Below are 14833 nucleotides of genomic sequence, written 5' to 3'. Positions count from 1 at the left end.
CGTTAAAAAATAAAACCTTAACAATAATCTACATGTATATATACAATGTACATATACAATGTAAATATTAATTTCAGTATATTTTTAAGCAAATGCAACGACAAATGGAACTTTTCCTAAACACGAATAATATGCACGTTTTATAAAAACATACATAATTTTTATATACAATAAATTTCAAATTGAAATATTAAATTATTAAAATTTAAAAGAAATTAAAGTGTTTTGTAATAAGAAAATGAGAACAATAGTAATTAATTATTAAGGCTCTCAGTTATAAAGACATAGTTCTATGTAAGAGCTCCAACAAAGTTTTGAAAGTTAAATGATACTATAAAGATCTGAACACATTTAAACAAAACATTAAGATCACAAAACCTCTTCCAACTTTGCGACAGGCTTAACAGGGAAAACAAACATTAAAATTATTTCTCTATAATGTAAAGTTAATGCTCTCGATGCCTTCTGTTAGAAAGTTATTTAATTAAACTGTGTTCGAATACATTTTTCATTGTTACAATATAATCAAACAAACAATTAACTAAATAAAAAAAATATTAGGTATACAGTGTACTAGAAAGATTTTTAAATTAATAAGATATTTCTATCAAGGATATGTACGTATGACTCGTGGATGATATAATACGTATTAAGTATGTAATAATTTAAGTATGGTCATTCTTTAAGTACAAGTTTGTTCAAGCTCCATATTATCAACGGCTATTGATTAAAGCTAGTTCAAAGTTTTAACCAGGGAAAGTTCGGATTGGACTGGATGAAAACCGTACTACATCTGAAAACCATTCTAATTACCGTACGTTTAGGTTCGTAAATAAATAGAATCTGGTGTATTCCTAAACAAATTTATTACATAGTAATTTTATTAATAATTAATTATTAAATGTACAATGAATACTATATATAATATATAATAACTCTTTCGGTTATTTATTTATCGTAAATTAGTCATATATTGTGCCTTTGCACTAAATTACATTTACATATTTTAAGCGTTCTTTAATCGATCCGATAATACTATATAAAAATAAAATATAGTGAATGTTTCGAAAAATATTTTTGTGTCATTAAATAAGGCTCCGTTTGAGAAGGTCTGGAGCTTATTCCACCACGTTGCTCCAGTGCAGGTTGGTGGATACAAACGTAGCACAATTTCATTGAAATAAGATACATGTAGGTTTCCTTACGACGTCTTTCACCGTCAAGCACGAGATGAATTATAAACACAAGTTAAGCACATGAAAATTAAATGGTGCTTGCCTGGGTTTGAACCTATAATAATAGGATAAGATTTACAATTTCTAACCATTGGCCTATCTTATCTTATCTTATTGTTATATATTATTTATAATTATTTCATAAAAAATCTATTTTTTTATTTTGACATATAGTTGTTTCAACTTAAAATTACATAAAGTTATTGCTTAAATCTATAGGTTTGTATAAATATAATTGTACCCGTACAAAGACCGCTTTTGCGCACCATTCGTTGTTTGATTGCGCACCATTTGATGTTTCCGATTACTCTTACGTTATTTATATGTCGTGCAATAAGTATTAAATAAATAAATAAATAAAGTCGGGTAAATTAGCCAGTTAAATCTGAATGTGAAATTTTATTACATGCGTGAGTAAATTGAGATAAGGTAAGTTGTTTTTTAATAAATGATTTTTTCTTTCATACATACTAAACGAATTATATTTCGTTTGATTTCCAATTATTGTCACAGCATTTAAGTGCCAGGCGATGAATAAAAAATATATAAAATCATTAAAAAGCGATGAGTACCAAAATAAATTATTATAGCGAACTCGATATCATATATAACTTTGCATATATATTGTACAAAATAACCCTGACATGAAATACATATAAATATTAAAATACAGCTTCTCAGAGAATTAATTTCGTTAGAAAATCGAGATTTAGAGAATCGAGTTTTATCGAGTTGGCACATCACTGGTTACGTGATCGCGGCAGTAGAATAGTGAAGATGGGCTGAGACCTGTGACCTGTTACCTACTAAACCATGCCATCTTGACATTTGAAGTCATATCCATCTCCAACAACTCTCACTGTAATTATCTTAAATATTTATTTATATTATTATATGCTTGATCAAAACAATCATTTATCGTTTCAACTAGCATGTTGTTGCTCTATTACGCAATCATGTTAAATCAACACATAGGTATGTATGTATATATACTGCGACCGGAACCTATGTAATGTGTTAATATAATTTCTGTCATGTAGATATCGATTAAAAACTCGTACTACGTTGAAATTGCTTTTAATTAACGAATATTTTCATCATTATATTAATAAAGAGCTTAATACCCTCTCTTTCATCTTCATTTTAATTGTGTTTAGTTTGATACATATATAGAAGATGAAATTATGTCAAATCCATACCTTTTCCTAAAAATCCGATTAAATTATTTTCAGAGGAACGTACTTGTTCTTTTAATATTCATCTTTAACGTTTTTTGTCCCTCGTTGAGTAAAAATTATAATATCGACGAGTTTAATTACGCAGCAGTTTAAAAACAAAAAAAAATATATTAAAATAGTCCCTGAAAAGTAAGTGAAAGAACTTAATAGTACAGACATGGCTAGATTTATTTTTAAATGAAATAAATATTTAACTACTATAAGAAATACAATTTATTATAACTAGGTACACATAAATAGCTGAATATATATATAGAAGTCTTTAAAATGTACAATTATATTTATAATTGTAAGCATTTAGCTGTTTAAATCTTGTTGTTCAAAATTGGTTTCGTGCAAGCCTTTACGCTGACATTTAGGTACTTAATTTCTATGAAATTCACAACAGTTTTTGTTAAAGGAAATATATATATATATATCTATAATAATTAGGTGGCGCTGCAAATGTGCTACAGTATTATTTTATTAAAAAAATATATAATATCATTTACGTACAAAGTCGGGTAGGTAATATTTTATATATTTTGTCAACAATATATACTTTATACTTTTTTACGAAATCATTTAATACAATCACTACTTATTATTGGTGATTTTTAATTCAAACACTTCAATTTTATAAATATAGAGATATAAACCGAAGTCGTAATACAATTTTGCGTTGAGCCATTTCTTCTTCCCTAACTGGGTGACCTTGTGATCGTTTTACCGAACACTCCACGACATTTTCCTAATGCGATTATTTCAGTTGACATTTTTGACATCTACAAATCCCCTATACGAAGTTTTCATATAAATACATGTTATAGTTTTGCCAGCCACATCAGTTTTCAGATAGAAGATTCTACTTGTTATACAATATTACCTATATCTGATAATACTCGTATATTTTACATATAAATATGTTAAGTAGAACAAAAATACTATTGTTATCTTTAACTTGTAATTTATTAATCTTCATATTAATGTTCTCTTCTCATTTATATAAGCATTATTCTGAACACGAAAAAACTCATAATTATAATATTAGAATGATTCGCATACGGTTTATTGAAAATGCTTTTTTCTGTACAAAATTTATTTAGAAAGAGTAATGTATGTTTTTGCCACATCTTACTATTTTATTATCTAAACCTTAACAGTATAAAGAGGTCGTGTACGTAATCCAGTTGTCAGATATATCCGGGACAAATCTCAAGCTGTACAATGCCCTTATCGTCGCGATCTGACCTCGCGGGAAAGCGTTTACGTGATGATATTATAATAACGAAGCGAAAATGCACAGAGCATGCAGTCACCGAGCTACGTGGATACGATAGCACATAACAACTACGAAATAACGAAGCCAGGAAGTTCCAATGTTACAGATTTTAGATACTAACTACTGCCAAGCCAGTGCGCATTAGATTTTTTGTAATAACTACTCACTTAGAAGTGGCTTATAACGGTAAATACAATCCGAATAAAATAACAGGTTAGCGTGAATCATCGTATAATTGGGTATAAACATAAAGCACAATAACTTTTTAAGACTATTTTTAAAAGTTTTTTTTATATTTATTTTACCGTGAAATTACTTTTCAACTCTTTTAAAATATCACATGTACTATGACTCGAATATACTTACATTTTCGTAAATAATTGTGTGTTTCGAGAATTTTATGATTTATATTAATTTATTTTTTCGTAATACTTTTTAGTTTATTAATTTTACGTATTATTTTATAAATAACTTAAAAGCCGAAAGATCGAGAATGATGAGGTCTACTCTCCGACCTACCATGCTCCAAGCTGCTCAAGGCTCCGAAAAGTTCCAAATGGAACTTCAAAATCAATTCACCGCGTTGGAAACCATAAGCAGCATTGATGAGAGAACCGACACGCTGGTCAAAATACTGCAAAACACATCCCGCAAATGTTTTCCGCCACAGAGAAGAGACAACGCACCAAAACTCTCTGCTGAGACACTCGAGCTCATGAGAAAGCGACGAGAACTACCATCGTTTTTGTCAGATAAGGCCTTAAACCGAACAATAAAAACGCTGACGCGACGCGATCTCCGACGCTCCAATACCCGTGCCATCAAGGCTGCGATTGAGCAAAATCGGGGATCGAAAGTGTTCGCTCGCAAGTTTGGGAGGCCGCGTCTGACAAAACTTAAAACTGAAAATGGTGGGGTCGTTACCTCTAGGCCTGAGATTGTCGGAGAAGTAGAGAGGTTTTATGGGCAGTTGTTCTCTTCAAGATCGGATAATCCCGTGGGAATCAGTATTGATGACCAGCGCGCCCCTCTTATGCGCCATTACTCCGAGGAGCTCCCGGTCGTTGACCAAGGAGAGATTAGGGCGGCTCTAGAACAGCTTAAAAACAACAAAGCTCCGGGAGATGACGGAATCACAACAGAGTTGCTTAAGGCAGGCGGGACTCCGGTCCTGAAAGAGCTAGCAAGCCTCTTTAATTCCGTCATCCAACATGGCAAGACCCCGGAAACGTGGAGCGTGAGTGAGGTGGTACTGTTTTTCAAGAAAGGTGATAAAACCCTCTTGAAAAACTATAGACCAATCTCCCTCCTGAGTCACGTGTATAAGCTGTTCTCAAGAGTCGTCACGAACCGTCTCGCCAGACGACTTGACGAGTTCCAGCCCCCAGAGCAAGCCGGCTTTCGATCAGGCTACAGCACCGTGGACCACATCCATACTGTTCGGCAGATTGTGCAGAAGACCGAAGAGTACAATCAGCCGCTGTGTATGGCATTTGTGGACTACGAGAAAGCCTTCGACTCCATCGAAACCTAGGCAGTGCTCGACTCATTGCAGAGATGTCATATCGATTGGAGATATATCGAGGTACTGAGATGTCTGTACAACGCCGCTAAAATGACTGTCCACATCCAGGACTGTAAGACGAAGGCGATCCAACTGCGCAGAGGGGTGAGACAGGGGAATGTAATATCCCCGAAACTGTTCACCAACGCGTTGGAAGACGTTTTCAAAACGCTGGATTGGACTAGGTATGGAGTCAATGTAAACGGCGAGTACATCTCACACCTTCGATTTGCCGACGATATCGTCATCATAGCAGAGTCGCTGGAACAACTCACCGAAATGCTGCGTAGCCTAGGCGAGTCTTCCCGGTGTGTCGGTCTCGGTATGAACTTGGACAAGACCAAGGTCATGTTCAATAGGCATGTCGTGCCGGGACCGATATACGTCGAGGGGAAACCTCTCGAAGTTGTTAGTGAATATACCTACCTAGGACAGATAATACAAGTCGGTAGGAACAACTTCGAGAAGGAAGCCGATCGAAGAATTCGCTTGGGATGGGCAGCATTTGGCAACCTTCGTCAAGTCCTCAAGTCGTCTATACCACAATGTTTGAAGACGAAAGTCTTCAACCAATGCGTCTTACCTGCCATGACATACGGTGCCGAAACGTGCACACTAACTGCGGGACTAGTGCACAAATTCAAAGTCGCTCAGCGTGCTATGGAGCGAGCTATGCTCGGAGTATCTTTGAAGGATAAGATCAGAAATGAGATTATCCGGAAAAGAACCGGAGTCACCGACATAGCTTGCAAAATTAGCAGGCTGAAGTGGCAGGGGGCTGGTCACGTATGTCGTAGGACCGATGGCCGTTGGAGCAGACGAGTCCTAGAGTGGAGACCGCGAATCGGCAAGCGCAGCGTAGAGCGCCCTCCAGCCAGGTGGACCGACGACCTTAAGAAGGTGGCGGGCACCAACTGGATGCGGAAGGCGAGCCTTGGGAGAGGCCTATGTTCAGCAGTGGACAACGATTGGCTGTTGATTGATTGATTGATTGATTATTTTATAAATATACATATAATATGTAACTACAAACATACACTCCCAATACATTAACTCAATTAACTGTATCTTGTTTCATAAAGGATGTTGACTATTTGCAAGGTGTTACTCTGAACGAGATTGTTCTAAGCAAATTCCTAGTCTAATAACAGGATAATAATGTAAGTATAAAACTATGTCGAACATGTTATACTATATTATACATATTTATACTATATTGATACCTTGTTTGTAGTACATTTAAAGAGTTTTTGTTGTAATAATTATATCGATATTATTTAAATTGTTAAGTATCTAACAATCACACAGTTTTTTTAAACTATCATGGTCTCTCTTGACCGAGTTTCGCTAACGACGTCGAAACTCGAGGTCTAACCGACTGAGCAGGAGTTTTTACAGTGCACAAGTAAGTCGGAAACACAGGTGCATTCTCTATCCCGTCACTCCCATTATCTGATGAGATGTATCTGACTGAAACAGAAAGATCAGGCGCAGGACTAACGGTTTTATGTACTTTCCGATTCGAGGCACATGAGTGTAATACTTTCAACTTCCTTACACTGCTACTCAGTATTTCTTGACAAAAAATAAAAAAATATATATTGGCATCATCTTGAACCCATCACAGGATTTGTAGGCTTATAAACTACCTAAACTAAACCACGAGGCAGTTACTTTTAAGTATATATTACGTTCATAAAAAATGTGATTACGAAACATTTAAAAATTAAGATATTAATAGTGTAAAAAAACGCAATTAAGTACAAGTAATTACTGGTAAATGGAAGTCACTATAGACATAATAAAAGCAGTTGAACTTGGTCGGCGTTGGGTTGCACCTTTCTAATGAGCGCCGTATATATTTAGATTACATTAACCATGATTTTATTTAAATTAGGATTTATTTATAATGTTTAGTTTAAAATATTTTAATGGTTTATTTTCTTTTAAATAACCGTATGGACTTAATGACAGCTTATATTCGGAAATTGATCTATATTGATTTTGTTGTATAAAGTACTTGAGAATTATGTAAATTTCGCATCGGATACAGTATTTAAGCCTCATAATCACATCAATGAAAGTAAATAATGGTATCCACGTATTTTTTAAGGTATGGTTATCCTTTTGATTCTATATTATCGATCGATCTTTATCGGCGTCGATATTATTAACTATTGCGTTTATTTGAACTAGTTTAATTTCAACGATACAATGTCTATTGTTTGTTTAACAGGTGGCGAAGGTTTAATTTCCAATGTATATTAGTAACGTATTGAAACATGATGAAATAACAATTTTGTTTACAAAATAATGTAACTGATTAAATGGATTTAAGATGATAATGATTTAAAATATCAAAATGTGACAATTATTTCGCTATTGTATTTGTTATAAGCTATAGCAGGTAGTCCTTGAACAGAAAAAAAACGAACGTTTTAATCATATAAGGTGACAAATTTAAATGCAATGCACTTTTTTAAGAAATTCATTTATAATAAAAGTATTACAATAAGTGTATCCTAAGATAAACATATGTTTTATTACATTGTTTTAATTTTGGTGCTGATTAATTTGCTACAAGTTTGTCAACAAATGATGGAAAATCTTTAAAAAATGTTAATGTTGTAAAAATGTTCAGATTGTTTTATAAAAAACCTATTTAAAATTAGACAAAGTTCACCTCGACCATTTTCCATTAATTGGGCAAGTCACTCTATTATATATCTCATTGTTTTTTACATAAAGTAGGTAAAGTAGCTATTTTTACATATTAAGGATGCCAAATAAATTAGTTTAATATCGCCTAAAACCATTACTAATGTTTCCAGAGGCCACAAAAGTGTCTCACCGAGTTCCCAATTGGATATAATAAGAATCTACAAAGCATAAATTATATAAGAAATAATATTCTACTGTCGCTGTATTTCTAACAACTTCGAATAGAAAATGATTGTTCGAAATTATTAAAAGATTTTCGTAGACCTGTAAAAGTAAATAGGCGAAGATAAATCAGTTATCAAGATAATAATCAATTAAAAAAGAGGTTTGTAATATGCAAATTCAAGATATGCTTTCCTTAAATTTTCAATTATTATTATGGTCGAGTTTTAATCACTCAGCAAACATAAGTTTATATAATTACTTAACCAAGGGGTTTTATAAAATATTTTATATTTCTGTATGGTTTTATGCTAGTAATGTAATTGAGGATTATTTTTTTTAATAAAAAACATACCGAAACTAAATGAAATATGTTATTGTTATAACATGTTAATTTAATTAATTTAATTTGATTAAAAATTGTGTGTGATATTTTCTAAGTAAATTAATAGTATTAAACTTAAGGATTTACTAACGCACACTGCTCTAGATTTTGCAAACTTTTAAACATGTTTCAGAAGCTAAGCAGAACACTTTATAATACTTAGGAAACTTCCGAACTCCTCTAGCAGAAGCTGTACCAAAAATGTCTTTGACTATTTTGTTTTTATTTAGAAAATAGTGTTCAAATACATTCATAAATTATAAATGAACTTTATTAATATACCATTTTAAGACTGTTGCCACATTTATTAGAAAATATTATGATCGTTAAATATTTTCGTTTATTAGATTTTTCTAAATTATAATTTATAAGGCAGAAGAAATATTAACTTATTGCAAATAAATTATGGGAGCTAAGATAATATGTCTCCTGTAGCTTTTATTTAATACGGATCAATCGGCGTCAAAACCAGAATTTAGGAATACTATGTAACTATTGTTACTTCGATAATTTTGCACACAGAACTTTTATATTGTTATAATTGGCAAAAATTTAAAACATACTGAGGTTCCATTTTCAATTTTTCCTTATTGAAATGAATAGAAACAAAGAATTTTATCCCTTTGTTTCATGTAAAACTACTAGAGACCAGTCTTCGTATATAGGCTTTTTTGCTTTTTAAAAAAGGACATTAAAATGAACAACTTTTAGTAAAAGAAATATTAAAAAATATATATCAGGAGGCTATATAAAATACCCAAATGATATATTTCTACACGTGTACACAAAAGAGACAAGAGTTCTGTTCATTCTGCCATGACATTGAATAGACATAGACTGATGTCAATTCGTGTCAATAAAATAGGTCAATCATTTACGATGTTTGTTTATTTATACATATAAGGCCATGTACAAGTTTTAATGGCAATACTTAACTCCGCATTCAAATCGTTTTAATATTGATTGTCGAAAATAAATAAAGTACCACGTTACGCTAACAAGGAATAAAAGAAAGGAAAAAAACAAATTGTTACACAAGTTAAGAAAATTGGTTGAAAGTAAGTATTCTTTGTTCATAAGTAGATTAATAACATCACTTTTGAAACGTCATATTATAGTGTCGAATTAAAAGCAAAGCTACCGGTTCAGAATGTAGTTTCGACTTAGAACTACCGGCAAGAAACTTATTAGCTTGTCTTTTTTTTATTTTAATTACAGAGTTCATGTCAAGCAAATACAATTAATTTTATTGGTGTGTAAACATCTTGGCGCTCGGTACACGGTAAGGGCTAACTGAGACTTCGAGCGTCAGACGAGTAAGCTAAAATTTCGAGCGTCAGATGCCGTCAGCTTAAGATTTGTTATTGTAAGTGCGTCAATGTGTGCATGAGATCGGTACAGAGTTCACATCTTTTCACACTAATTCGTTTAATGAGTACATTGGCATTCACACCATTTTTTATATATCCTGGAAATCAACTACTACTTTTTTTTTTTTTTTTTATAGAATAGGAAGGAGGACGAGCATATGGGCCACCTGATGGTAAGTGGTAAAAAAAAAAATAAAATAAAATATATAAACTACTAACTCCACGCTCTTTTATCAAGGTATAGGCCCTTATTTATCAATATTTTAAGTACGGACATAAAATTAAGAATAAATTTCAAGGTCGAATTTGATTGCAACGTTCTATATAAAATGACTGTTGCACAAAAATATCCAAAAAGTTACATTGAATTGTAGCTACTTTCATCTTTGTCGCTACCGAATAGTCTACTAGAAATAAATGTAAATAATGTCTCTGCTACCTTTGCATTACTCTCGTTTTGGCCAATTGACTGAGATTATGCTAGTCGTTGGCGGTCGAGCGCGCCGTATGTCAACTGGAACAAAGGCGCTCGCGTGATACCGCGCCGCTCAAGAAAATAGCACCCGAATGTTACTCACTGAGATTTATTCTGGGCACTTAAAGAATTTATATCTATATATTAGAAAAAAATGCCTTTATACATTACAATGCCTAATAAAAAAGTGTTAGCTAAAACATTCTATATTCATGCGTTTAAATTATTACACGAACAATGCAACAAAAAATATATAATATTGAAAATACTTGAGATTTTCTATATTTAACGAATGAGATTGGAATCTAGCTAAATATATACATGCGCTGTGATTTATAATTTCTTATTAAAAATAACAGCCATGCTATTTTACCTTTATTATAAAAATCTAGATATACTTTATTTAAATAGCGTAATCGATTACATTTAACCTTTGGTTGACCGAGTGGCGTGTTTATAAAAGGAAATTTAAAATTTCACCTTAACTGACATTTCATGGTATAATAAATTCTATGAGTCAACCTGAACAATACAGCAAATTAAGTGTTACTAAAAAATAGAGGTTAATAAGTATAATGAGAAACTATATTCTCATATAGGTGTAGTTCAAAGTAAAAAGCTCTAGGTAGGAGCAAAATGTCGTTTAAAGAAAGAAGTCTCATCCAATTAAAAGTAAGCTAGATTGCTCTCTGAGTTTTTTTGTCGTTTTTTTAATTGTCTTCATGTCCTTTACTTTTACATTTGTAATATGTTTTCTGTGTAAAATCGTGACGACATATGTCGTGAACATTTTATTTTCAATCATTATACAAGATATAACTTCAAACACAATAAAATATATTCCCGATTTCGCATTTTCTTTTCAACTTACTCGTAAAATTTACGTATAAATAACACCAGATTCATTCCGTTAATACAAAATATTCGTGTATCATTTTTGGATACACGAGGCTTTTAACCTCGTAGCGTTAATCACAAATATTTATAAAACTGCCCTAGTACGAGTCATAGTTAAAATTATATGGTTAAAATTTTCATAATATATGTAGGATTTTATTAAAATTTCAACTAGCTAGCAGTTACAATTCTAAATACCTTTTCTTTTTCGTCTGTTCTGTGACAGCGAACATACAGACGATAGAGGCTGCTAATGATTTCCTCGGATACATCTTCTAAAAGGTACGACTAAAAAAATATCAGAATTTCGATATCATCCATATGGCACGACACTTGCTTCAAAATTTAGACCATGATATATTATAGATTCAACCGGTATTCAATAGCGGTAATCACCGCAAGCGATCCCTCTGATACCCATCAGTAGTCAATGCGACATGTTAAGGTGGCATTACACGGCAACGGAGTGGAGTATGCAAATGAAGTACTCGTAGAATTGGAGGTACAGACACCGTTCAGTACGACGTTATCGATGTATAGCGAACACCGACAAGGGTCACCGTCATACGGCTGTCCCAAGATTGAACTTATTTAATAATGTAACATACATTTGAATTATTCATAAAAATAACATTAATATCAGTAGACATGATCTCGCTAATTAATCTAAAACTGGTTTATAACAGAAATAGAGACGTTAAATTGTTAAATTACAGTAAATTAAAGAAATTTGTATGTAAATTGCTAAGTTAAATTGATAATTTGTATTTAAAAACGTTTTCTCTGTGTATATATATTATTTTTAAAATAGATTTAATCTAAGCAATAATTGATGATGATGATGAATAATTACTGCAAGATAAGCAAAATAACAGGCTGTAAATGTCTTATTCCTGGGTGGAGAAGGCTTGGGATTCCACCACGCTAATCCAGCGCAAATTGATAGATGCACATATTATGACAGTATGCAGGTTGCATGTGTTGGAGGAAATTCTGCCACTAGTGTACCGAAGTGGAGTGCCTTTGTATAGAAGTGGATTTTATTTTTAATTTGGTAGGCGGACAAGCAAATGGACATCCTGATGGTAAATGGTCACCACTACCCATATTAATTAGCGCGTAAAGAAATATTAACCATTCCTTACGTTGCCAATGCGCCACCAACCTTCGGAACTAAGATTTTATGTCCCTTGTGCATGAAGTTTCACTTGCTTAAGTATTGGTATTTGACGGTATATTATGTGATGGGTCGGTGGTAGCTACCCGGGTGGGCTTGCTCTAAGCTCTAGCATTGAGTAAAAACATTTACAAGCTGTTGTAATTTTTCATGATATACTCATTTTTACTCAATGGGACGGGTACTTGGTGTACATACATATGTATGTGTACGTGTGGGTACGACTACCGGCCGCCGTCGACCGCATGACAAAACGGTATCCTTGGTTTTTTACGAAATATGCATACGCTACGTAGTACCGCTAGATACGAACGAAAATAAATCATATCGTATTTCACTATTAAGATTGACGTTTCAATATGTGCGCATCGAATCAAATTGGAAACGCTCATCAACGTTACCAAACTAAAAATAAGGATTAGTCAAGGACTTATATTGAATCCAGAGTATTCATCAAAATATACTCATATTTGATTTAGGCTAGACTTAGCAAATTTGAGGTGCTTTTCTTTGTTTTCAAGAGACTAGGTTTTCCTTGCGGTTTTACTCACGTTAAATTTGTATTATATGTGGAATAAATATGCATGTAAATTATAATTAAACGATAACTTGGAATAGTCACGATAATAATCCGAATATTTGCATTAGTATTTTTACCCTGGTTTGATGATTATAGACGGACAGACAGACAAAATAAAAATAATGGTTTTTTGGTTACTTGAAAATAGCTATATAACTTTAAAGGGGCAATTTTTTTTATTCAATTTCCCATAGACAAGTCAATTACATTTATTTGTAAAGATATTTAAATTTGGGCCGTAAAGATTAAGCGAACGTGTTCTAAAATCAAGAGTAGTATTGGTATGTTTTATTAATCTATTAATATAACACGCGCTACTGAAGACTAAACCGTGGTAGCTGTGCATCAAAGTATATCTGCAGACAGAAACCGTTAAAGCTCGTACAGTCGTGCCAAATCTCTTCATTAAACTGGTCGGCCGGCGCGCCCGCTAGCGGTTATCCCGTTGTTTACATTAGTGCACTCCATCCACAAGGTTCATTATCTATGGCATTGTATTACCATGACATCGAACTTGCCAATTCGGCTCGAGTTTGAACAACCTCAAGTATTCTACAATCTAGATACGTTTGTTTTGCTTTCTAGTTAATTTATATGGATACTACGAATCGTAACTTCTAAAGTCTAGTGTTGAAACTTTTTAACATTAACTAGAATTATTTGATGTTATTTTTGATTTAATATATGTAGATATAATAATCTAAATATAAGTAAGAAATTAATTTTATATTTTCTAATCCATTTTAACAAACACGAACATTAATATGCAATCAATATTAATTAATAACACATTATGTTTTATAAATTTTAATAATGAATAAAAAAGCCGAGATGGCCTAGTGGTAAGAACGCGTGTATCTTAACCGATGATCATGGGTTCAAACTCAGGCAAGCATCACTAAATTTTCATGCGCTTAATTTGTGGTTTTAATTCATCTTGTGCTTGACGGCGAAGGAAAACATCGTGAGGAAACCTGCATGTGTCTAATTTCACTGAAATTCTGCCACATGTGTATTCCACCAACCCGCATTGGAGCAGCGCGGTGGAACGAGCTCCAAACCTTCTCCTCAAAAAGGGAGAGGAGGCCTTTAGCTCAGCAGTGGGACATTCCCAGGCTGTTACTGTCACTGTTACTTTTGAATTTGAATAAGAATGTGATAAAATAGATAAAAAATAATTTATTTATGTAGAGATGTGTAATTAGTGTTAAGACTTTATTTAATAAGCAAGCATTTTCTCACTGCGCATTATTACCTTTACGAGTACTTACATCGAATATAATTGATAATTTAACTTTTTCATAAAACGTATTCGTGTTTAAACACTGTATACTAAGATTGTTATCACAATAGCAGCACCAGGTCACGTATAAGCGCGTATTTAATAATAGAATGAGTATTATTAACACATACCTTGCCTTTAAAACCATTTACCTATTCTCAACAGGTTAGGAGGTAAACAGCCTTGCATATGTATTCATATGCTCCGTTCGACGCCATTGTTTTAAAACGAATTACTATCCAGAACATAAAATTAAATACTCATCCGTAGGCTGGATGGATGGCTCACGCTTATTTGGATGCGTGTGAGGACGTACTCGCCGTCAGAGGGCCGGCGCCGTGGGGAGAATGCCAATGTGTAAATTATATTTAGCGTCCATTGCGATTACTGCTTGTTGAATTAAATAGAAACTGTGTCAGAGTGTCGACCCGTCGACAACGAGCCGCTGTTCATAACAATTTACTACAGTAACAAAGTATACAATAT

At 33.0% G+C, this 14833-nt stretch overlaps 1 protein-coding gene across 1 annotated transcript in view; it reads right to left on the bottom strand.

The window, feature by feature from the left end:
• LOC126771250 (major facilitator superfamily domain-containing protein 12-like) overlaps positions 1 to 14510 on the bottom strand; it is an 85275-nt gene extending 70765 nt beyond the window's left edge. Inside the window, exon 1 of the mRNA XM_050491161.1 lies at positions 14479 to 14510. Coding sequence (XP_050347118.1) covers positions 14479 to 14495 — 17 coding nt within the window. The 5' untranslated portion in view covers positions 14496 to 14510. The remainder of the gene's footprint in view (positions 1 to 14478) is intronic.
• Between the last annotated feature and the right edge of the window lie 323 nt (positions 14511 to 14833).

The sequence above is a fragment of the Nymphalis io genome, chromosome 1 (assembly GCF_905147045.1).
Source record: "Nymphalis io chromosome 1, ilAglIoxx1.1, whole genome shotgun sequence".
Taxonomy (NCBI): Eukaryota; Metazoa; Arthropoda; class Insecta; order Lepidoptera; family Nymphalidae; genus Nymphalis; species Nymphalis io.
This window is presented reverse-complemented; position numbering and strand designations above follow the sequence as displayed.